The sequence below is a fragment of the Zootoca vivipara genome, chromosome 3 (assembly GCF_965207765.1).
Source record: "Zootoca vivipara chromosome 3, rZooViv2.hap1.1, whole genome shotgun sequence".
Classification (NCBI taxonomy): domain Eukaryota; kingdom Metazoa; phylum Chordata; class Lepidosauria; order Squamata; family Lacertidae; genus Zootoca; species Zootoca vivipara.
Window position 1 is genome coordinate 101,407,550 of NC_142586.1, and position 25,654 is coordinate 101,433,203.

The 25,654-nt window shown below is 45.0% G+C and overlaps 1 protein-coding gene and 1 long non-coding RNA gene across 2 annotated transcripts in view; one reads left to right on the top strand and one right to left on the bottom strand.

Moving 5' to 3' along the window:
- Nucleotides 1-2,114: 2,114 nt before the first annotated feature.
- Nucleotides 2,115-25,654, bottom strand: part of STPG4 (sperm-tail PG-rich repeat containing 4) — a 29,064-nt gene continuing 5,524 nt past the window's right edge. The window contains exons 3-7 of the mRNA XM_088666763.1: nt 23,026-23,286; nt 20,558-20,622; nt 19,641-19,689; nt 7,920-8,024; nt 2,115-4,420 (exon numbers count right to left, since the gene is read on the bottom strand). Of these exons, the coding sequence (XP_088522889.1) occupies nt 4,304-4,420; nt 7,920-8,024; nt 19,641-19,689; nt 20,558-20,622; nt 23,026-23,286 (597 nt within the window). The 3' untranslated portion in view covers nt 2,115-4,303. The remainder of the gene's footprint in view (nt 4,421-7,919; nt 8,025-19,640; nt 19,690-20,557; nt 20,623-23,025; nt 23,287-25,654) is intronic.
- Nucleotides 22,387-25,070, top strand: LOC148686383 (uncharacterized). The gene is made up of 2 exons (XR_015949162.1): nt 22,387-22,870; nt 23,039-25,070. It is a non-coding gene; the product is annotated as an uncharacterized LOC148686383 (long non-coding RNA).

Consider the following 25,654-nt stretch of genomic DNA (forward strand, 5'->3'; position numbering starts at 1 on the left):
TTCCTGACAGTAAGAGCTGTTCGGCAGTGGAATTTGCTACCAAGGAGTGTGGTGGAGTCTCCTTCTTTGGAGGTCTTTAAGCAGAGGCTTGACAGGCATATGTCAAGAATGCTTTAATGGTGTTTCCTGCTTGGCAGGGGGTTGGACTGGATGGCCCTTGTGGTCTCTTCCAATTCTATGATTCTAATTATGAAATATAGGTCCTTTCAATGTGGAGAACTGAATTTAAGGCTGGAAAAATGAGAAACCGAAAGAAACCCAAATGCACATATTTGCCCATCCATGGTCTCTATAGGTACTGCATATGTGCTCTGCATCATAGAATCATAGAACTGTAGAGCTGGAAGGGACCCCAAGGGACATCTAGTCCAACCCCCTGCAATACAATAATCACAACTAAAGCATCCATGACAGATGACCATCCATCAGAGCTGCAACAAATATTTGGCAAAGCTCATTCCAAAAAGACCATAGAATAGCAATTTCACTGTGGTGTCTAAAGCTAGCTTTGCTAGTTACAGAAGAATAGTAACTACGTGTTTGTTCCATGCTTATTTTTCCCAGGACAGTTCCGGCGCTGCGAACTGCAGTAGCCAAATGAGCGGATGAGAAGCTGCAGTCAGAATAACAATGGACGTTTTAGATCTTGGGAGCAGCAGTCTCCTGACAAATCTCAGCACCCTCACCAAACTGGTTCCCAGGATGCTCTGGGAAGCCATGAATGTTTAAAGTAGTACGATATTGCTTTAAATGTACAGTACAGTATAGATGGGGCCGATCAGCAGGTTCCTACCCGCTTATTAACACTCGAAATTAACACTACATAAGTGCTGATGAGATCAACTAGCCGTGACTTGCTGAACTTTGATGCTTGCTTTCAAGTTAATGAAATTGAACAGCACTTCTGGAAAGACACTGCAGCATAGCTGCCAAGTTTTCCCTTTTCTCTCAAGGAAGCCTATTCAGCATAAGGGAAAATCCCTTTAAAAAAGGGATAACTTGGCAGCTATGCACTGCAGTTGAGATTAAGTAGACTGGCAAAAAAAAAGAGTTATTAGGACAGACGCTCCAATTGTCTCTATTTTCCAGGGACATCCCTGATTTAGAGAAGCTGCCCCGGTTTCTGATTTGATCCTGGAATGTCCTGCTTTTCCTTAGGACACCCCTATTTTCATCGGAGAAATGATGGAAGGTATGGCGTTATCTGACCCCTGAGCCACCTGAAGTCAATCCTATATGGGGAAGGTTTAAAAAAAAAAAAAAAGTTTAATGTTTTATTATGTTTTGATATGTGTTGGAAGCTGCCCAGAGTGGCTGGGGCAACCCAGCAAGATGTGTGGGGTATAAATACTGTAGTAAAATTATCATTATGGAATGGGACGCCCCTATTTTCATCGGACAAATGTCGGAGGGTATGTAAGGAGCACTAAACGACTGTTCCCTTATTTTGAAAGGCCTGTTCTCCAGAGTTCCTTGGATGATGATCAATAATCCTTCGAGAGTTCGGTTCATTTATCAGCCAGTCATTTCCTTCTTGCTGAATTTCCTCGCTGACTGAAGCTCTCCATTAAGAGGACAAAATTGGACAGAAAATGTGTTTCAAGAGCAATTTACTGTCACAAATTCTATGAGTATATGTAAAAGACTCCACTGATTGAAATTAGGTCATCCACTTATTTGCTTTTTTAACATTCCTTTGTTAATTTCTATATAATAATGGGTTTAAATAAAATAAAAATATAGAGTGAGTGTATTTGAAAAAATGAACCGTGTTCTTTCAAGACAAAACAAAGACCAAAGCTTTGTTTAGTAACACTATAGCTTTTAAGTACATTCCCCCCGTTAAAGAATTATGGGCATTGAAGTTTACTTCTCATAGATTTAAAATAAAAAAAATTCCTTCAGTAGCACCTTAAAGACCAACTAAGTTTTTATTTTGGTATGAGCTTTCGTGTGCATGCACACTTCTTCAGATACGAAGAAGAAGTGTGCATGCACACGAAAGCTCATACCAAAATAAAAACTTAGTTGGTCTTTAAGGTGCTACTGAAGGAATTTTTTTTATTTTACTTCGATCCAGACCAACACGGCTACCTACCTGTAACCAATCTCATAGATTTATAATTCCCATCTGCCCTTAAACTACAATGCTGCAAGCACCAGTCGCACACAGCAGTACAGGAGATCATTGACAGTACTTATCGGACATTTATCATCAGCTTAGTCATATATCCAATACAAAATGAATCAAAACCCCAGAAACATATTTGCAAAGCAGGTCAAACCGTCCCACAGGCATCTGTAATAAAGTGATGGTACTTGCAAGCATAGGGGACCCAGGTGGCGCTGTGGTTAAACCACTGAGCCTAGGGCTTGCTGATCAGAAAGTCGGCGGTTCGAATCCCTGCGACGGGGTGAGCTCCCGTTGCTTGGTCCCAGCTCCTGCCAACCTAGCAGTTCGAAAGCATGTCAAAATGCAAGTAGATAAATAGGAACCGCTACAGCGGGAAGGTAAACGGCGTTTCCATGTGCTGCTCTGGTTTGCCAGAAGCGGCTTAGTCATGCTGGCCACATGACCTGGAAGCTGTATGCCGGCTCCCTTGGCCAACAATGCGAGATGAGTGCGCAACCCCAGAGTCGGTCACGACTGGACCTAATGGTCAGGGGTCCCTTTACCTTTTTATTTGCAAGCATAACATGCCATGTTTTGCTTATGCTGTCATACTAAATTCACTTACAAGATAATACGTCCATAATTCCCGACCAAACCATTGGCCATGCTGGTTGGGGCTGATGGGCGATCTGGAAGGCCCCCCCATCCCAGATCTAAAGCCATGCAGGTCTTAAACCTGTCACTGTGTGCTGGGAATCTCATATATTAAGTCCTGTGGAAGCAGGACAAGTGTAATAAAAGCCTGCACTTTTGCTTTAATCCCCATATGTACATAGTACGGCATTCTTTTTTCTTTTTTAATTATAAGAATGCATTTTATAATTTAATTCTATTGTTTTTTAACGTATGTCGGTATCGTGCTTTTAAATGAATATTTTACACCATTTTAGGTAAACCCCTTAGATATTTTTTTTAGCTAAGCAATATATAAACGTTGATAAATAAAATAAGAAGCCCCATTAAACTCTGCAGAACTTCCCTTCTTCTGAATAAACTTAGGACTGCTTTGTAAGCCAGTCCTCCATTATAGCACACTCCCCCCCCCCCCACACTTTTCAATATTTTGCTGACAAAAATTATATGATTGCTATAAAGGCTTTTTCTGTTTGCAGAAAGGAATGAGATTCAGCAGCGGTTCCTATAAGGGGTGTGTGTGTGTGTAGAATTTCCACCAGTTCTTCCCCACGGCACCTCCTAATGCCCACGCTGTTCCAGCAATCCCACCCTCTACTCCCCACTCATGGGACCTCAAGGATGAGGAGTAGAAATAGAAACCCTACTACATGAATGAAAGTTTGTTCTGCTAGCAGATGCCTCCAATCTGGGGCTACACCACCCTTTGAAACCTTGCAAAGAGAACAGCACCAATATCCTAAAGCCATTTATTCCAGAGTGGCTCCACTGACTTCAGTACCATTCCTGGGGGTGGGGATGCTTCTGAGCGATAGACAAGGCTCTGACTGACTGGAAATACGTGGGGTGGGGTGTGGGGTGAGGAAACAGAAAGCTGTGGCATATAAAAAGATCAGCAACAAAGTCTTTTTTTCCTTGTACCTCTGGGAAAGGTTGCGAAGGCTGAGCCCCCTCGAATCGTTCAGCAATCTGTGTTCTTTCCTCTTCTTCTTCTTCTTTTCACTGCAGATCTTGCATTTAGCAGAGACTGTCCTTGATCAAACGCTCTTTGCATCTAGTTCGGGTTAAGCTCTACCGAATCCAGAGAGGAGTGCAGGAAAATTGGTACCCTCGAGGCAGCAGAGGAACCTGGCTTCAGCCCAACCGCCAGCTCACAAGGGCTCCGGGGTCAGGATTTATTCCCATCGTTCAGTTTCCTTGCTAACCGAAAGAAGCGTACTGAGTGGTGGAGGAACACATGACTTAGCCACGTCAAACAGCAGGAACAATGGAGACTCTTAGGATGCGAGGAAGGGGCCAGGGAGGAAATGGAGACAGGGGACCCAGTACACAAAATGGCATCGTGGTGTTAGTTAGCACTGTGGCCCACTGAAAGCCTAGGGAAGAAAAGTGGGCAGATCGGTCCTGGTGAGGAACGGGATATGGATGAGGTAGAAGAAGGAGTGGTTTTTCAGAATCAGTGCCCCTGAATTTCATGTACTGCACCACTCTTGTTTTCTAAAGCTCTGAAGTGTTGCTGAAGAAGATGGTGTGCTCTCTTCCCAGGCTCTCAATGGTTCTTGGTTGTTTTGGAGACTGCTTCGTAGGCCAGTAACTCCCTGGGCCAGGAACTTTCTGTACGGAAAGAGTAAGAAACAAGGCAATTATTAGATTAAACCGAGGTAGGCTTGCATAAAGGAAAACACTGAAGCCAGCAGGCACAAGATTGCCGCATCGGCGTGTTAACTAAGCGATAACATTTTTGGTTACCATTTTAAGTCTGTATTTTATTTTTAACCCATTCTCTGCTAACCTCTTTTAAAATCCCATGTCTTCATAATATGTGCGCTCTGTGTGTGTGTGTGTGTGTGTTTTCTCTCTCTCTCTCCACCTCTCTGAGCTAGTGATAAATACCTCACATCAGGCTGAGAACCAGACTGGGAGGAGGAACCACGCTGAAATATTCCCTCCCACACTTGGAAAAATAGCTCAGTTTATTCTGAACCCAAATAATCACAGGAGAGCACAAAGGGGTCCTCTTAGCCTTCGCCCACCCTCCTCCATAGGAGGAGCAAATTCCCTCCTTCTGTCTTTTATCATCTGCTCACCTGATCACTCCCCATCCCTCCAAAACTATCTCCCTTCCCTCCCACACAACTGCTTACAAATGTGAGGCACACTGGGAAAATTGCATTTCCCAGGGCTCCTGGCATCAGGCTAACGATGGTAGCAACGTGCCTGATGTTGGAGAGAAAGAAAGCAGAAGAGGAGGAGGAGAGAAAGAGAGAGGTAAGTGGACATGTGTGGGGGATAATGGGTTCGGAAGCAAACGGGGGGGAGAGAATTTTACATTCTTCTCTGGTTCAGGTGAAAATCTGAGTCAGAGAAAAAAAATTAAGGATGTAAGGCTTGCCTCATGGTTGAGCAAGAGCATTATGAGTTCTCACATTTCAAATTTCTGAGCCAGGTAATACAAAATGTGGTACAATAGATCTCCTTGCCTAACAGGCACAAGCAATGGTAAATTGACTCAAAACAAGTGTTGGGGCAGCTGAAAAAATACTTTGAATTTTCCATAAGGCTCACCATCGCCATCTAGTGTCACATTGTATATTGCACCTAAAGCACACTTCAAACATTTTATTCGCAGCTATATAGCTGAAAAGTCTCAAGCTGTTTCTTCTGAACTTGGCAAAGACAAACGGTTAATACAAGGCACCAAGCTCTAACTCTTTAGATGAGTGAGCATATTTTCAACTCACAAGCCAGAACTCAAGGTTTCCTTAAGCAAAGAGAAATGTAACACCTCATTTTATTCCGAAGTTGAATAGCAGGAAGTATATATTAATTAGCGATTTAGGTTTTGACAGAATGTCTATGTTCTATGCTTTTTAAAAGCGTAATTGTTTTTATATGACCTGTTCTGATTACTGTATTGGTTGCCAATATTATTTTTGTTTTGATGATGGAGTGCAAGCATAAACACAATTGGCACACTAATTGTAATCAAGCTGGATTATGAAAGAGGCAATAATGATGGGAAAATATAATGTACCCTGTTAAGGGAGGAGATAAAAAGGGCAAATTCATTATATTAAGGTGGAAAATCCTCTGCTTATATCAAAACATGTCTGGCAAGTCATTATCGTTTTAGAATATATATTTTTTTCTATTCACTGTAATTTGGACAAGGCAAGCTATTAAAACAATCTGTGTCAAGATGCTGTGAGATTACATGCTGGATTCTGGCAAAGACAATCCGTTTGTCTTTGGATTCTGAAGTTTGCATTTTATAACTGAATTAATTCTTGGTCAGTAAAGAAAATATTTTCTCACCAGACTCCGCTTTAGAAATTCAGTTTTGTAAATAATCTCTGTGTGCCTATGTGCTTCAATAAGACAAAATTCAGTTGATGGAGACAGTTGGACTGAGAAACTAATACATTTAAGTAAAACAAAGCCTATGATTTCAAAGTACAGGAGTATTAATTAGGGAATTCTCAGACAAGCCTTAAACGGTCATCCTGACTGATTATTTCACAAATGCCTAAACTACTTCAATAGGTTAAAGCCATCAAAGCAGAGCAGAACAAGGTAATAATGAAATAAAACACAAAAGCACAATTTCTTTTTTAAAAACAAAACCCTCTAATAAAACCATTCCTACAAAGTCTAAAAACAATAAAACTATTCCTATAATGCAATTGAAATTCCAAAAATGACTGAGCTACACCCAGGGCCGGTGCTAGGGTTTTTTGCGCCCTAGGCGAGATCACCTAAATAAATAAATAAAAATAAAAAAATAGAAAAAATGAAAAAGTGGGGGAAATGAAAAATAATTTTTTAAAAAAACAGCTGAGAGGCACGGAGGAGGCAGCCCCAGGCTCACGCTCCCCACGCGCCTCTGGAACTTCGCCCAGGGAGCGTGAGCCTGGGGCGGCCGCCTCCACGGCAGAGTCAGCTGCCTGTTGAGCGGCTTCAGGCCGCTCTCCTGAGGCACGCACGCGCCTCGGGATAGCGGGCTGAAGCCGCTCAACAGGTGACAGGCGCAGTAGAGGCAGCACCGGGGGGGGGGGCAGGCTGGCCAGCGCCCCCTCCATTTTGGCACCCTAGGCAGCTGCCTAGTTTGCCTAAATGGACGTGCCGGCCCTCGCCACACTTCAGGGAAAGCCTTCTTAAACAAAAATACCCCATTCTTAGTAGGCACATAAACATCAAGACACTGGGTGCCCAACTAGTTTCAGCTGGCAATTGATTTCAGAAGGCTGCAGCTGAACACTAAAAGCCCACTTTCTAGCACAAACGAAGCATTGGTTGAGGGCTGTTGCCAGCGCCACTTCTCTGACAGTGCTGGAGGCGTGGGGCAGGTGTGGTACTTTGGGGGCTGCTGCCAGAGGCAGTGGCATCACCCCACCTCATTGATAGGTGAGGCCTGGGGTAAGTAAACCTCTTGTCTACCCCCTTGTTTTTGCTTCTGCTTCCTGGGTTCCCATTTTTGCTGCAGATAGCATTTGTAAAGATATTTCACTGTGTTAATATCACAGAGCAAAATCAAATGGCCTAGTGCTTGCTGGTTGGCCAGAACACTAGAACGAAGAAGCAGGTTTACTTAAGAGACCGATAAACTGGGAAGGATACGATCTTGACGTACTTCCCTATATATTTACGTAAGAATGCTAGAAACGTACTTAGGATCAAAGGGAGCTGCCTTGTTCTGAGTCAGTCCAAGGGCCCATCTAGTTCCATATTTACTAAAACCACTGGAAGTGGCTCCCCAGGATTTCAGAAAGGGGATTTTCCCAGCTCTACCTGGAGCTTCCAGAGATTGAACCAGGGACAGCTGAAATAGCTCAGTCAATAGAGCACAAGACTCTTAATCCCAGGGTCGTGGGTTTGAGCCCCAGATTGGGCGTAAGATTCCTGCATTGCAGGGGGTTGGACAAGATGGCTCCCGTGGTCCCAACTCTACAGTTCTATGATTCTATGACCTTCTGAATGCTTTATCACTGAGCCACAGGCCTTCCCAGATTCTTAATGGGAGCTGAAAATCCAGGGACGGGGCCCCTCACACTGCCTTGCAGTTCCAAATGCCTGAAACAAACATTGAATTGGATTGTTTCCGCATCATACTCACAGAATACGATGGCAGCAACCGTGGTACTTTGGACAGGAAGCATGACCGAATAGGCGTAGGCAAGACTTCTTTTATGTTATATGTACCCGGGCCTGGGCCTTCTTTCTACAACATAATAATGCTTATGGTTTATTTCAGAGATGTTCACATATGCATAGATGGGATCATTAATACCCTAGGGCTTGCTGATCAGAAGGTCGGCGGTTCAAATCCCTGTGACGGGGTGAGCTCCCGTTGCTTGGTCCCAGCTCCTGCCAACCTAGCAGTTCGAAAGTATGTCAAAGTGCAAGTAGATAAATAGGAACCGCTACAGCATGAAGGTAAACGGCGTTTCCATGTGCTGCTCTGGTTCTCCAGAAGCAGCTTTGTCATGCTGGCCACATGACCTGGAAGCTGTACGCCAGCTCCCTCGGCCAATAATGCGAGATGAGCGCGCAACCCCAGAGTTGGTCACGACTGGACCTAATGGTCAGGGGTCCCTTTACCTTTACCTTTTACCTCAAAGACGTGGATGGCGCTGTGGTCTAAACCACAGAGCCTAGGGCTTGCCGATCAGAAGGTCAGTGGTTCGAATCCCCGCAACGGGGTGAGCTCCCATTGCTCATTCCCTGCTCCTGCCAACCTAGCAGTTCAAAAGCACATCAAAGTGCAACTGGATTAATAGGTACCACTCCGGTGGGAAGGTAAACAGTGTTTCTGTGTACTGCTCTGGTTTCACCAGAAGTGGCTTAGTCATGCTGGCCACATGACCCGGAAGCTGTACGCTGGCTCCCTCGGCCAGTAAAGCAAGATGAGCGCCGCAACCCCAGAGTCATCCGCAACTGGACCTAACGGTGAGGGGTCCTTTTACCTTTACCTTTTACCTCAAGGACCGCCTCTTCCTGTATGAACTGACCTGGATCCTGAGATCAGCACCTGAGAACCTACCATACTTCATGAGCTTTCTCTGCCAGAGGTCTGGAAGATGACAACAGGAGAATGAGCCTTTTCTGCAGAGGCTCCCCGTTTGTGGAATGCTCTCCCCAGAGAGACTCACCTGGTGCCGTCACTGCATACCTTTAGGTGCCAGGAGAAAATATTCACCATCTCCCAGGCCTTTGGCTAATTAAACATTATATGGCCTTTTAAACTGGGGCGGAAGACAGTTATTGTTTTTGTTCATTACAATGTTATGTATTTTTGTGCTTTTATATTGTAAGCTGTCCTGTGATCCTCCGTTTGTTTATTATTATTATTATTATTATTATTATTATTATTATTATTATTTCAACATATAATCCCCTTTATCAAAAGATCCCAGGGCAGTGTGCAACATTAAAAACACATCACAGAACATCAGTGCTGAAACATAATAAAAACATAATAAAAAGCTTACTGACAGACAGCCTAATAATAAAATAGTCATCATAATAACTTCCACAGATTATTGAATAGCCATAGGCCTGGGTAAGAGGAATATTTTTGCCTGGCACCTAAAAACATAGTGATGGCACCTGTAAGCCTCTTTGGGGAGAGCATTTCACAATTGGGAAGCCAACATAGAAAAGGTCCTCTCTTAAGGAATAGTATAGAAATTTTGATAGTGGATGTGGTGGTGGTGGTGGTATTGTCACATGTCAGTCTGGAAGCCAGGGGTCACCAACCTTCTTGGACTGGGGCCACATTTTGAATTTTGAGAGAGTGCCAGTTACAAAATGGCTACCATGGGGGCATGGCTTGACACAAAATGGCTGCCATGGGAAGCATGACATAACATAAAATTAGAGAAAATACCACCATTGCTTCCGGAATAGCCCAAGGGAGACCCCACATAGAGCATCTTGGAACAATCCAATTTTGAGGTTACTAACACCTGGTGAGGATTTGCAATATCGTGCAAGCTGTCTTCCAAGGTCCGCCATTAGTAATTGACTCGTTGAGAATCCTTGCTAAGATCCTAGGAAACCCCCAGGGTTCACCTTCTGAACACAGTTTGCGAGCCACTGGCACAGAACAAACTATTCCCGTCCTTTCATTGTGTTCTGAGAAAGCCAGAAATAACATTTCATTTTTTTGCCCCAGAAGATCTGAGCAATGCTGATGGATTCTGACAGGTTCACATGCCCCTGAAGTAATTACAGGATATCAGCCTCATCTTGGAAAGAGAAACAAGCAAACCTTTTAATATATGAACAACTGACACAGATCGTGGGGCTGTCTCATTGCTTCGCAACAAAAGCCCTTTACGCCCGTCCATCTATTTTCAATCACTCGCAGACACAAGTGGCACCAACGTGTCAAGCAACACTTTCATATTATTGTTATAAAGCCAAGAAAAATAAAATCTATTTATGTTCAGTAGATGAGTTAACGCCTGTCTATTCCCCGCCTCTCGTGTTCATGTGTTTGCATCTGTCATGTTCCTTAGAGCATAAAAATGATGCCTTTTAACACATTTGAAATGGCAACATCTCTTGTGGGTATTTGGTGTTTTGTTTTGTCCACACACACACACCCATCCTTTCTTCTGTAGCAATTTATTTTGTCCAGAGGAGAGAGTGGTTTAACGGCTTTGTACAGATTTCTGGAAATTTCACCTGGACATGGGCATAGCCGGGGGGGGGGGAGGAAGGGGGCAGCTGCCCCCCAATCAAGTAAATCAATAAAAAATACTTAACTAACTGAGGTTCCGCCCCCCAACATGAAGCTTGCCCCCCAAATAAATACTGACTGCACCCGTGCACCTGGAGGCAACATAGTAGGGACATTTTACAATATAGTAGGGACATGAGAAGAACAGCCATTTTTAAGGAAATGCTTTCTAACAGCCTGTAGACCAGACTCCCCAGACTGATGCCCTCCAGCTTCATGGGAATACAATTCCCCCGAGGCCAAGCTAGCATGTGCTACTTTACAGAAGATTTTCGCTATTTGAAGGGTTGTCTGGCCCAAGTCCTTGCTTTTAAAGTGGACTCGGGAAAGGGAAAAGAGCAGCGCTGAAGTTGCCCATAAACAATTAGAACCTAGGCAAGCAAGACAGGGCAAACAAACAGGTCACTCACAAGCTCTTAGTCTTCCCTGCTGTGCTGAGATGCTTTACTTCTCACTCCTGAACTTGGCAAACAGAAACCGATCTGCTAGGCCTGGAGCCCCTCTACATGCTGCAGATACTAAAATTCCATTCCCTGGGTATTTTGCCAAGCAAAAAATTTGCTTCATGGTTTTAACGGAAAGAAATCTTAACAAACGGAAAGCGGATGACCGCTTGGAAAAAGTTAAGAATGATGATGAGTCATTCCATAGCAACTGAAATGGGTAGGTGGACAAACTAAGGTTTCTTCTTTCCTGGTTTTGATACATTTATGCTTTCCTATTCTTTATATTTGGGACACGGGTGGCGCTGTGGGTTAAACCACAGAGCCTAGTAGGGCTTGCCGATCAGAAGGTCGGTGGTTCGAATCCCTGCGACGGGGTGAGCTCCCGTTGCTCAGTCCCAGCTCCTGCCAACCTAGCAGTTCGAAAGCATGTCAAAGTGCAAGTAGATAAATAGGTACCACTCCGGCGGGAATGTAAATGGCATTTCCGTGTGCTGCTCTGGTTTGCCGGAAGCGGCTTTGACATCCTGGCCACATGACCTGGAAGCTGTATGCCGGCTCCCTCGGCCAATAACGCGAGATGAGCGCCGCAACCCCAGAGTGGGTCATGACTGGACCTAATGGTTAGGGGTCCCTTTACCTTTTACCACCTGATTGGAGGAGGCAATGTGCAACCCTGATGGTTCATCATGCTCATAAAAATTAAACCATAGGTTGTTGTTACATCTGAGCTGGCCCTTACATTGGGCAGTTCGGGCATAACATTACTTACTTAATAACAGAGCTTTCCAAACTGTGGACTGTGACATGTTAGTGTGTCGGCTGCAGTGTGTAGATATGCCACACGAACGCTTCCTGCACTCCTCCTGGGACTGGAAATGGGTTAATTCAACCTCTGGTTTGCTAGTAAAACTGAATTACTGTGCTGCGGAATGATGCATGTCTAAAAAGCGTGTCACCAATATGAAAAGTTTGGAAAGCTTGAACTAACAGCTAAATAAGTTGAGAGTGAGCACTGAGCCCCATACATTGCCTTTCCCTCTGTGGGCCGGCTTCAGCACTTTAATCCTCATCTCTTTAAACAAGGGGACAGGAAGCTGGGGCCTTCCAGACATAGTTGGCTTGTAGGCAGTATGGCCAGTAGTCATTGATGATGGAAGCTGTGGTCCAGAAACATCTGAAGAGCCCCAGATCTCCATCCCTACTTTAAGCCATAGTTCTCTGTTACATCTGTAACAGGAAACTGTGGCTGTCTGTTTACTTAGCAGGGTAATAAACCAGTGTGACTGTTGTGTCATATGACAACGATGCACAATGAAGTGCATTGCACACATCTCCCTCAAAAGACCCTTCCTGGAGGTCCTCTGTCCTGTCCTGTCTTGTCGTGTCCCCCCCCCCCCAAATAGTAGACAGTCCAGCCCATCACCTGCAAAGCACACGTGTTTGGCGACGGCTGCTGCAAATGTTAAGATGTCGGTTACAGCTCATTTGTTTCAAAATATTGGACAGCAGCTGTATCAATAACTCATTTAAGGAGCTGTTGTTTACACAAAATGTCTCTTCTATCACAGAAGGCCACCTGGCATCGGGACATTAATGAGATCCTCAAGGATTTTCAAATAAAAGGTTAACATCTATTTAAAAGCCAAAGCACAACCTCAAGAGAATTCAAGTTGCACACAATCCTTTGCTCTGCTTTCACAAAAGAAATGCTGATCAACCCTCACCAGGATTTCCCCTTTCCCCAGGATCCTCCATTGTAGGACTTCAAAAGCGCTAATCTGATCAGGGGGACAGGAGAAGTGTGCTCTTTTAAGTCAAAATCCTACTCTGTGTTTGATCAAGGATTTGGCATGGCTGGCACCTAAAAATTAGCCACGTATTTGGAAGGAGCAGAGTTTTCTTTAAGCCCAAAGGAAAACAGCAGAGCTGGATCGCTTTATTTATTAAAAAGAAAAGAAAAAAGACATGTAAGCATAACTTTCCGAAAGACAAGAGGGCGAAAATAGACATTGAATCAGTTCTGCGGATGGCGCTGTAGAGCTGATGAAAAAAATGCCAGGCTAATTTGGCAGGGAGAATCCTTGCCAACATCAACACACACACACACACACACAATGTCATGGGCTGGCTGGACACAGAGGAATGGTGGGAGGTACCAGCTGGGGAACCCCCAAGGGATGAAGGCTCAGAGCGCGAAGATTGGTGGTGGGACAATGATGAGAGGCCAGAGGGAGAAGAGGGAAAAGATGGGGGGGAGGTGTCGGAAGCTGAAGAGGCAACAGGGTTTAGTGAGCAGGAAGAGGCTGTGGCAGAGAGCACTCCAGAAGAGGAGGCAGAAGAGGAGGCTGGAGAGGAGGAAGGCCAAGAGGCAGAGATAAGTCAGGCTAGTGAAGAAGCTGAGGTGTCTCCTCCTCCTGCGAAGGGCAGCTCCCCTCCCCCCATGATCTCCAAGGACCAGGAGAGCCCTTGAATTGTTATAATGCACACTGCTGGCCTGGATGGAGGAAGAGAGGGATGTGTATAGAAGCCAGCCTTCTGTATAAAGGATATACCTTCAAGCCAGCCTTCTGTATAAAGGGGAAATTAACCTCTGTTGGTCCACCCACTTTTGCCTCTGGCCCTGCCCACTGCTGGCTCCTGGGAGGTCATCCAGAAGGAATCGCTTCCCTCAAGCTGAAAAAAATATTCCCCACAACTGCACTGTTGTCTCTGACTGAACAGGTTTTGCCATTTTTCAAAACTGTACAAACCCTTACCAATTACATTTCAACTTGGATGAGTGGCTATGCTGCGGTGCAGCTGCAGCAGCACAACCGGACGCCTTCATCTGCCCCAGTTGCAAAAAAACATGTCTCTCCCGTATCAGTCTCTACAGCCACAGCAGGCGCTGCAACCTTCCAACTTCACCCTCAAAGGCACATTCCTCCATTGTCTCCAAAGACACACAGATGGCAACAACCTTTCTGACCAACTTCTGCTCTCTGGGTGGGGGGCCACAACCTATGGTTTGCCTCTGCACTTATTCCCAGGCAAACCTGTTGAAAGCATTAGGCTATAAATCAATTTGGCATGCGTGGCTGATGTGCTGGACGTGGACTTCAACAGAACCTGAAGCAGGTTTGTGACTACACTGCATTTAGCCCACCTGCATTCTGCACCAACCAAAACTGAATTTTGCAACCCCTGAGCAACATGCTGGGTGGACCAGGATTGGGGAATCTTTGTCAGTCTGAGGGCTGCATCTCCTCCTGGACAACCCTTCAAGGCCACATGCCAGCCACTGGGCAAAAGCGGGAGGAGAAATTCTGTACCATTGTGCAGAAGGCTTGTTTCTACACTCACAGAGATATATACTTTCATCTAGACAAGCAAGTGGCATTATCAGAGCTCATGGACACATTCCAGCCAGGCAAAAACACTCATGGATGGCATGTGCAGCAGAGCCAGTGGGAGGTGTGGCCAAGGAAGAGGCAGTGTGCCTAGGGAGAGTTCTGAGGATCAGCTAGAGAGAATTATATGGCAACATCTGGATTCCAGGCCTGAGGTTCCTCATTCGTGGTAAAGACTGTCAACACTAATATATCATATCAGCCTCCTTACGAGTTCCATCTGCTACAAAGGAGGAAGCCGGTAAATCTGGACCTTCTTCTCACTGTGGCCCTTTCCGCAGCCTGTCTGGGTTCCTCGACAACAGGTCGGCTGTTCTCCTTTTATACAGTACAGATTTGGTGGCTAATTTGAGCGCGGCACTTCCTCTGCTCCGCCTATGTAAGGCAGGCATGAATCACAGCCACAAACTGTCACCTCTGTTCACTGAATGTGTTAGGTGTTAAGAAGCTGTAATGCTCTCCCTGCCCCCTGGCTTCATAGCACAGTGTGTTCCACCAGCTGAAACATTTCCAAAGAAAAAGAGGGACTAGTGATGATCCGATGATTGTTTCTGTACCAAAAGAAGAGGGACTCCTCTTTGGAAGGCTGCGTAACCAGCCGTTCTGCACATCACGGGAGAAGAAACGGCTAAGGAGTAAACCCTACACAAATCCAGATGATCAAATGGCGCCTGGTGCCAAACGTATTGCTCTGCTTTTGGACCACATCAGCAAGGCCGGGGGAAGGGGAGTGTCTTGTCGTCTGGGCAGCCCAGGACCTCTATATACACTGCCCAGGCTTGCATCCAGGGGAGGTTATTTTGGTGCTGCTAGCACAGTGATTTGACTTCAACCCCGGACACGCACTCCATGGTCTCTTGAGACAGACCAATGCCAACAAGAAAGTAGTAGATGGAATGTGTGAAATGCCAATTTCGTTGTGCCTTTCTCTTCCAATGTGTGCATTTTTTTATCAGAGCTGGGCAACCCATGGACCTCCTGATGTGGCTGAACTACAATTTCCAACATCCTTGACCATTGCACATGCTGGCTGGGGCAGATAGGACTGGGAGTCTAATGATCTCTGGAGGTCTACAGATTCCTCGCCCCGATTTAAACAGATGTGCACAAGGAACAAGATGCGTTCGCCACCACTGGGGAAGGAACTGAGCCCTAAATAAAGCTTGAGAAAGCTGGAACACAGAAAGCTCCCCTGTAGTAGCACGTCAAATTATTTTTCCATCTAGCCTGTGTAGTCTCCTTTAGCAGCAGCACTCTATGGTCTTAGGTAGAGGTTTCCCACATCCTCTGATTTCTTTGGGGTGGAGGAAAGCAGAGATACCAGAGATTGTATCAAGCAACCTTCTGCATGTAAGCTACATGCTCTGCTATTGAACTATGATTCCTTTAGAACAGAGGTGCCAAGTTCTACCCAACATTGGGGGGGGGCTCATCATGTGTGTGTGACATCACATGCGCAACACACACGTGTGACATCGCACGCATTGGGAGAAGGCCGCAAGGCCTGGCAGGGCCCTCCGCCACCCTGGCCCAGTTCCTCAAGATTGGGGGTTGGGGCTCAGGCATGTCCCCACATACTTCAGCATTGGTGCCTATGTTTTAGAACATGGGTTCCCAAATTGTGCTCCATGAGCTAAGCACAATAACAAAAGAGCACATAATTCTTTTCATGTCTCCGATCATCCTTACAAAGCGAAACAAAAAAAAAATGTTGCAAATTCTTTAAAAAGCTAGCATTTTCCACAACCAGGCTTGTGTGAAGAAGGGCAAGTGTCTAAAGATACAATTAATTTGAATGATGAGTTTAATATTTGCACTCCACTTTTCCAACGGTACTTTTCCAAAGGGGTTTATACAATAATATCTGCCTCACAGATCATGACATAGATGTCCCCTTGGTGCAAATTCTACATTCGGGTGCAAGAATGTTTTTTTTTAAAAAAAAATCGGGTGCAAGAATGTTTTGTGGGGGAGGCATGAAAAACACACATAGGTGTCTGCGATATTCAAGGTCTTCTGGATAATTCTGCCAGTGTTCAAGTGACAGCTTCGAGGACATGACTGATTCATCTTTTGGAGAGTTTCATACGGTCCACGCTACCTTTTCAACGCTTTTGGGATCAAGCCATTTATCAAGATTATGATGGGGTGACTCATACGCTCTCCAGCTGATACACTTGCTTAATATTGATGACAAGATCTTGATACTTCCTCGCAGCCTCAGCTCCTGAATTCTGGGTTTTTATTAACCGAAGGCACAGATGCATCAATAATGGACGTGCGCTTGTTCTTCCTGACTATATCTGGACAATCACAGTCAACACATCCATCAAATGGGAATGGTGTGACCGTATATACCTTGCAAGTGGAATGCACAAGTTCTTCTGAAGGCCAGAACTTCTAATAGTTCTCTTGTTCTTCCAGCATTATTTTGTGGGGATGTAACAAGCATTTGGTGTTTGCCAGCACAGGCTACCCAATATACGGACTCTGTGATGGTCTGGTTTTATTTATTTAAGCTATTTATGTACCACTTAATTTCTGAAGCTTCTAAGCAGTGTATGCACACAAAAAATTAAGTGCACACAATGGATACGATCAATTAAAATGAATCGTAACAACAGAAAACTTCCTAAAAATGCCTGCTGAAAGTTTTTTGAAGAGTTTGACATGGAGAGAGCCTGTCAAATATCAACTGGGAGCAAGTTCCACAACATTGGGCTCATGATACCGAATGCATGGCCTCTGGTGGAAAAGAGCTGTGCATCTGAGCCCATAGGAAAGAAGAAGAAGAAGAAGAAGAAGAAGAAGAAGAAGAAGAAGAAGAAGAAGAAGAAGAAGAAGAAGAAGAAGAAGAAGAGGAGGAGGAGGAGGAGGAGGAGGAGGAGGAGGAGGAGGAGGAGTTTGGATTTGATATCCCGCTTTATCACTACCCGAAGGAGTCTCAAAGTGGGTAACATTCTCCTTTCCCTTCCTCCTCCACAACAAACACTCTGTGAGGTGAGTGAGCTGAGAGACTTCAGAGAAGTGGGACTAGCCCAAGGTCACGCAGCAGCTGCATGTGGAGGAGCGGGGACGCGAACCCGGTTCCCCAGATTACGAGTCTACCACTCTTAACCACTACACCACACTGTATTTCTTTCCCTGAAGAAATACAGACCCTCTAAGTGTCCCTGTTTTCCAGGTACAGTCCCTGGATTTACAGAAGCCGTACGGGTTCCTGGAATGTCCTACTTTTCTTTAGGAAGTCCCTGTTTTCATCAGAGAAATGTTGGAGGGTATGGCAATATAAGGTAACAGACAGCCCGTAAGAGAGCAGGCCCTTAAGAGAGCAACGCTTGAACTGGGGTTGGGCCAGGTTTAGTAAATTAGCCTACAGTATATGATGAACACCCTGTCCTCAGATTACTTTACAGTGCAGAAGAGAATAGAAGTGTAGAACATCAGTGTTTGCTCTTGGCAGGCAGTATGAAGGCTCTGACTTCACGAGGCCTAGTATAAATACTAGGAGCCCAAACTTTTATTTCTGCTTTGGCAGGAAAGCAGTAACAATATTCAGTCCAACAATTCCAGCCGTAACTCTATTTAAAGACATGCTGAGTTGTGGTCATGCGGAAAGTGTTTCTTGATCTCTAGTACTATAAACTTTAAGTTCCTGCCAGGCATTCTTCACATGCTCATACCTGCCCAGACATCTGGGTTAGGTCTTCAAATGTTCGTTTCTGACCACACAGCTCCCTTGAATGTTCAGGATGTCCCATAACAGAATATAAAAATGACTTGACTATAGACAACCCCTTGCCATGATTAAGCATGCATCTCAATGACTAGGTAAAGCTGGTCATCAGTAAAGGTAAGGTAAAGGACGCCCGGACAGCTAAGTCCAGTCAAAGGTGACTATGGAGTTGCGACGCTCATCTCGCTTTCAGGCCGAGGGAGCCAGTGTTTGTCTGCAGACAGCTTTCCAAGTCATGTGACCAGCATGACTAAACCACTTCTGGTGCAATGGAACACCGTGACGGAAACCAGAGTGCACGGAAACGCCATTTACCTTCCCGTCGCAGCGGTACTTATTGATCTACTTGCACTGGCGTGCTTTCGAACTGCTAGGTTGGCAGGAGCTGGGACAGAGCAACAGGAGCTCGCCCGGTTGCAGGAATTTGAACCGCCGACCTTCTGATCAGCAAGCCCAAGAGGCTCAGTGGTTTAGACTACAGCGTCACCCGCATTATCAGTATGGTCTTGCCAAGCAGTGAGTAGACTCTCAATATTTTGCCTGGATTATCGGACCAAGACGGGAAAGGGTAGTCCAAGTGGTTATGTGCTCAGCATACGAATTTACTACCGCTTGGCAAACTTGCTCATGCTCAAAACTCCTAACATGGCAGCAGCAGCAGCAACCTCTTTGCAACAGATCCATCATTCATTGTGCAAGGCTGCCTGCAAGTCCCATGGGAGCATCTCTTTATGGGTGCAGAGTGATAACATGGGAACTGGCTCATTTGTCCCAGGAGTGCATGCATGTGAATCATCATGACTCATGCCCCCAAGCTCACCACTCCCTTTCCCCTTTATATCACACTTCATCCATGCAAGGCCCACTGTGAGATTCTGCACCCTGCCATCTTAGTGAAGAAAGCTGTTTCTGGAGCCATCAACAGATGTAAGCGGGCATCCAGTTGCCATGTTGGATAACACCCCCCACCCCTTCACACCTTGTGTGACTGAAATACAATAATTAAACAACGTGTGGGGGTATTTTTCCAGTGCAGAAATTCTGCATTTCTAACCCTGTCTACTCAAAAGGAAGTTCTCTTAAATTTAATGGAACTTACTCCAAAGTAAGTGTGTACAGGATTTCAGCCTTAGGAATCATTTCAGAAAGTCTCCAGTGTAAGCCCTCCTCCCAAAAACCATATTTTATAATAAAAATAATTAAAAATTGGCCACACTCCCTTTTACCCTTCAGCCCACTTTGGCACAAAGCCACCAGGGAGATGACCCTGGCTCAATGAGGCTCAAGCCCCCAAAAAGAAAAAAATTCCTTCAGTAGCACCTTAAAGACCAACTAAGTTTATATTTTGGTATGAGCTTTCGTGTGTATCTGAAGAAGTGTGCATGCACACGAAAGCTCATACCAAAATATAAACTTAGTTGGTCTTTAAGGTGCTACTGAAGGAATTTTATTATTTTGCTTCGACTCAGACCAACACGGCTACCTACCTGCCCCCAAAAAGATTAGCCAGAGTACTTACCCCACCAAAAGTGTTAAGCCGTTGAACTGCAGATCGAAACATATAACTCCTGCATGGGGGGGGGGGGAGAGAGAGAGAAAGTGTTTTAAGTTCTTTTGAGAAGGCCTCAACTTCAGAAACGGTCCCCAGCCCCATTTTTCTTTTAGCTTAGAAATTTATCTGATCAAAAGTCAGTATGCAACTTAACAATATAACACCAGACAATGTGCAAAGCTTAAAGAATGTTACAGGAAACACATCTATTTCAATTATATTGTTTTAATTGGACCATGGGTTTAGCTTCTTTGCTTATTTAATTGTGCCTTTGCACCCTTCCCAAACTACAGTTCCCGGGATTTGCAGGGGTAGGGGTTGTTTTGAATGCGTGGCATGTACTGTATGCAGCCTTGGTCATTTGGAGATTTTTATTTTTATTTTTGTATGTAGCACCTGACAAACAACTAATAAATTCAAATAATAATAGTAATGCCCTAGTGACTGATTCTTTGCACAAGAACTCAAGAAGATCCTAGCAGACCACTCCAAAGGTCGATCTAGTTCAGCAACCTGTTCTCACAGTGGCCAATCAGATGCCCAGAACCCTCTTCCCTCCTTTGGTTTTCAGCAACCGGTCTTCAGAAGCATACAGCCCCCCAGCCATGCCCCATGCTCTCAGTGCAAATGGAGGTCAGCCCTCAAAGCGAGGCGCTTTCTTGAAAACAAACCACCTTTTTAATTGAAGCCTGCTTATTGAAATCAGCACGAGCCTATCTGTGTTGGTGGCACGAGTCGCCCTTTGTCCTCAGCCATGGGATTTGCCGCCGCTTGGAAATGAGGCGAAATGAAGGCTTTAAAACAAAGCAGGCAAAAATAATCTGTACAGGGTGGGGCAGGAGCGGGAGGGAGAAATGAGATTAGCAAAGACTGTGTATACTCACTTGGTTGGAAAAGTGGGCACAGGAGGAGGGAAAAGATCATACTGCCCAGGGTCAGTCTTAATATCCTGCGGGGAATCAAGTGTACACAATACAAATGTCAGTAACCCAAGTTCTATTTTATATACTATTTAAAATACTTGTTTCCCCAATTCCTCATCACAAAGACTCAGGAGGCAGCTAACGAATCTAACAGGGTAAGCTTTCTCTACGGATTATAAAATAGTAGCAATTAAAGTTTCAGCAGCTCACAGGTCAATGTTCAAATTGTAACATTATCTTTGTACTGAAAGCTGAGAAGAGTGTTGGCTTCAGATGATTTCTGAGTGCCGTCAAAGAGGGAGATGGAAAAGGGGACAGAATTCTAAAGAGAAGGTGCCACAATCCAGAAGGCCCTGCTTCTTCTTGTGGGAATGTTCAGGAATGTGGATGAGGAGATATTGTTTAATACAGTCATACCTGGACATCCGAACAACTCGACTTCCGAAGGTTTCGACTTCTGAAGTCGACAACCCCGGAAGTCTTTTCGCTGCGCGCGATCCGCGCAAGCACAAAAGCGCAAAGGCACGCTTCACGCATGCGCAGAACGGGCGCTTCGACTTACGAAGACGGCCACGGAACGGATGGTCTTCATAAGTTGAGGTACCACTGTATATCTTATCCTAGCTTGTGTTAACAAGCTCCAAACTTAGCATGAGTTACATTCCCCTTTTAATGCACAGCAGAAACGGTTGCTCAGGCTTGCTGAAGCCTAGAATTTATATATATATATATATATATATATATATATATATATATATATATATATATATCCTGGTATTTCCCCTTTATCCCTCTTAAAAGAAAATGCACAACACAATGCTCTTTAAAAGTAAAAAGAGTATACTTTCAAGACATCCTGAGTTAACAGCATAATATCAGAAAACAGGCTTCTGGAAGCCGAGAGTCAGAAGAGAGAGAACATGGCCGCTGCCCTGTCCCTATATTTTACCTGGACAGGTAACACCCATCTCAATTACATGGAGAGGAAGTCCGTCCCAGATCAGTGGCAGGAAGTCCGCTGCTGACCTGGTCAGGTGTTCCTCCATGTGGTCACTCTAGGAAATGTTGTGACTTGACTGCTCCTGGTTTACATCCCCACACTTCTCTCCTCGCAGCGCTTGATTATTGGGCGGTTTCACGTGTTCCGCTTGCAGGGGCACCAACTTTCTCCCCACATGACATCACACGCACACGTGACATCACACACAATGATGTCATGCACCCTTCTGCGCACACAAACGCTCACCTGGCAGTGGCAGGCTACAAGGGATTGAGGGAGGGGACTTAGCCCCCTACACACAAATACTGAGGGGGCTCTTCTTCACACAGAAGACTGTCCTCTATCAGAGAACAGTCCTCTCTTTGAGGAAGGCTTGTATCTGAAGCACTGTCCAGTCCTATCCCAATTTAAAGATGAAGACCCCCACCACCACCAAAAAAGAGAGAGCAAGCAAGCAGGGGCTCTGAAGTTGTCCATCAACAGTAAGCATTCGGATAACAGACTGAGCAGGCACCCAGGGGACTTGGCTGCGGTAGATGAAATGCAGTATATTTCTATAGCGGCATTATCTATTGCAAAGCTATACATTTAACCTTTAAAGTTGAGTAATAATAATACAGTCGAACCTCGGTTTTTTAACGTAATCTGTTCCGGAAGACCGTTCGACTTCTGAAACCTTCGAAAACCAAGGAGCATGTGAGGAGTAACAAGTAACCAAGGGGTTAACTGTGTACTGTGTACCACCTGACCACTGAGGAAGATATCATGTTACAGAATATACTGGAAGCATTTCTTTGTGTAACAGTTGGTTTCGATTCTGCCTGGGAGACAGTCGCAAGATGTCTGCTATCTCGCCAGGACGTTTGTTGTTTTCTCTGTAAATAAACCTCAGTAGTTAGAAGAACTTGGACTTTGTGTGTTCTTAAAAGGCTTTTTATCCGAAGGCTATACAAGCAACCGCTGTGCGTGAAAAGAAGAGAAAGAACTCTGCATTCTCACTACCAAGCCCGGGTCCACGGAGCAGAAAACGCAGCGAGAGTGTGCCGGGCGACATAAGTGGCTCCTAATTGAGTCGTAAATCGCTCAATAGAGCCCTATACCTGTCACAGAGCAATGGGTGGTTGGCAAAATCCATTGAGAAAAAGAAAAACACGCACCGGAAGCCTTTTGACTTCGGAGGCGCGTTCAAAAATGGAAGCAATTACTTCCGGGTTTTCGGTGCTCAGCTTCCAAAACATTCGGCTTCCAAAACACTCAAAAACCAAGATTCCACTGTAATTATTATTATTATTATTATTATTATTATTATTATTATTATACCCCACCCATGTGGCTGGGTTTCCCCCCTCTCCTTGGTTATTAAAATGAATGTCTCCCTCCCCCCAAAACATAATTTTTTAAATGAATGGCCCCATTACTTTACTTTTACCTTATCTCTATAGGAGGTGGTCGTGGGCGTGTCCCTCGAGGTGCTCTTGAAGGAATATGTCGCAGGCCTTTTCTCAGCCAGCTGCACAAACGAAGGAGGGACGTATTTGAAGCTGCTTGGTAGGGTCATGTCAGTCATCTGCTGGAAGATGGAGATCCTCTTCCGGCCTTCCCCTTTAAAATTGTACGTCTGTTTCACTGGGTTCATCTGAGCATCCTCAATAAAATCCCGGACTGGGTAGAAGCCTGGTATTGGGGTGGCCTGAAGAAAGGAAACATGAAATCTGACCTGCGGCTAGCAATTAACTTGAGGATTTGGGGATTTGTTGTACTTATTTGCTCTATGTTGTAGGTTTTAGCCTCCCTTTCCTCTAAGAAGCTCAATGCTGCAGACGAGGAACAGCATTCAAGTGTACATTCCTCCCCCCCTCCAAATGGTGTTCTTTAAAGCATAAACACATACTCTCCTTGTGGTTAAATAGCTGGTTTTGTTTTGTTTTGTTTTGTTTTGTTTTGTTTTTTGTTTTGTTTTGTTTTGTCTTCTCATCTCATCTCTTCTCTTCTTTTGTTATTAACCGTTAAAAAATGCCAGCCAAAAACCGTTAGGGGAGTTCCAGTGTTAGTTATACTCAGAGTAGACGCATTACAATCAGTTGGCTTCAGTTACGTTAATGTTTGTACACTTGCCTGCATCTCTATTTTAATACCACGCTGCGAAAATCGGGCAGGGCCAGCCCTTTTGCTGCCTGAGGTAAAAGACAAGATGGCCTCCGCTCCTCTTCCATGTGCAGAAGCCAACTGGGGTGGCAGTTGAAGAAGGGATAGCATTTCCCTCTTGTTGGCTTGTTGGCAGGGCAGGGGGAGGACAGTTAATTTAGCGTACACAGCTCTTTCCTCCAACAGAGGGGAATGACCTGGGAACTGTAGTTTTGTCAAGGGTGCTGGGAACTGTAGTTCTGCAAGGTGCAGATGGCAGTTCCCAGGTTTCTTCGGAGGAAGCAATGTGCTTTAAATGGATGGTGAGGATGTGAGAGCGTATTGCAACCATACAGTGCTAGTCCTCCTCTAGCTGAAACCGATAATAGGGGAAATTTCAAAAAGTACAGAGAATGAGGAGAAGTATAATCTCTCTCTTCCTCTCTTTCTTCCCACCCTTCCTACACCTTCCACTCTGGCTGTTGGAAGGCTGGCAGGATTTTAAAAATGACTAGCTGGCCCTGCACGCGTTGCTGTGCGTTAGTCTGTGAAATGGAGGGTAATAGCCCCCCTTCAGATCCCCCTGAGCCTCAGAGTCCCCCTGAGTCGAGGCAAGATACTGTGGAGAGGGCAGGTTTCATCCCTGTGTCTCCCCCCACCCTGTTCTGACCCATTACTTATCCCTGCCCTCTATTCGCCCCCCCCCTCCACTTGGCCTAGTCTGGAAAGCGGCCTAGTCTGCAAAGCCGAGGTGAGATATTGTGGAGAGGGCAGGTTTCATCCCTGTGTCTCCCCCCACCCTGTTCTGACCCATTACTTATCCCTGCCCTCTATTCTCCCCCCCCCCACCTCCACTTGGCCTAGTCTGGAAAGCGGCCTAGTCTGTCTGATAATGGCCGCCTTGGTGGTTTCATTCAGTTGCTTGGTTGATGATGTCATTTGGTTTGTGGGTGTGGCTTAGATTTCACAGGAAGGGAGGGGGTGGAGGAGGGTACTACGCCACTTGAGGGCACTGTTTGACTTGGTGGAAAACCAGGTCTACACCTGCCCAGGTGTGTGATTTGAGGGATTTTTGCCCCCAACAACGCTCGGAAAGTGGCCTGGATCGTTGTGTCAAAATTTCAGGACGATCGGTCAAGCGGTTACAGAGAAAAGTGTAGAACGCAGTTTCACGATTTTTACATTTTTATATAGATAGATGGTTTGCTCCATCCTGGACTCTCCCCCTCCCCCTTCATAAAATAAGGGCTCTGGTTGTACTTTGTAGTGTAAAAAGTTGTCTATTTGATAAAATGTATTTACTGCTTGATGGGTTTTTAAAATAAAAAACATTCGAAACAGTTTACAAAACGAATAAATCTCATTATTGATAAAAACAGTCAACTATTCAAAATATTTTAAAAATAATTTAAATCCACGAAAAACTAAAAAAAACAAATTAAGATGCATGCCAACATTCTACATGTCTGAATAGACATGCCTAAACAAAAATGCGTGGTTGTTGTTTTTTACAGGTGCTCAAAAGAAGGGAACCTGTCTAATATCAATAGGCAGGGAGTTCTGAAGCGTAGGTGCTGCCACACTAAAAGATCAGTTTCTCAGAAATGCAGAGCAAGTATTATGCAGTCCCTGGAACAGTGTCAGTTCCACAGACTGAAGTGGTAAAAAAATGAGGTTGAAATTCGCTTCCAAAGTATGCATCCACATGAACCAAGTCAATATGTGCGAAATACTCCTATAGGGGGTTGGTTGGTTGAAGGGGGCGTACTTTATATTAGCATTGTTCCCATGTGCGTTATGCAAAGGATGGAGTGCCCTTTTCCACATCAGATTTCCCCATCAGAAGGCTCACGGTAAATGAATATATTCCAGAATTCTGCTCTGATTAAGAACCAGGGCTTGCAATTGCTGGAAAAATGCAGAGTGCCTTCTAA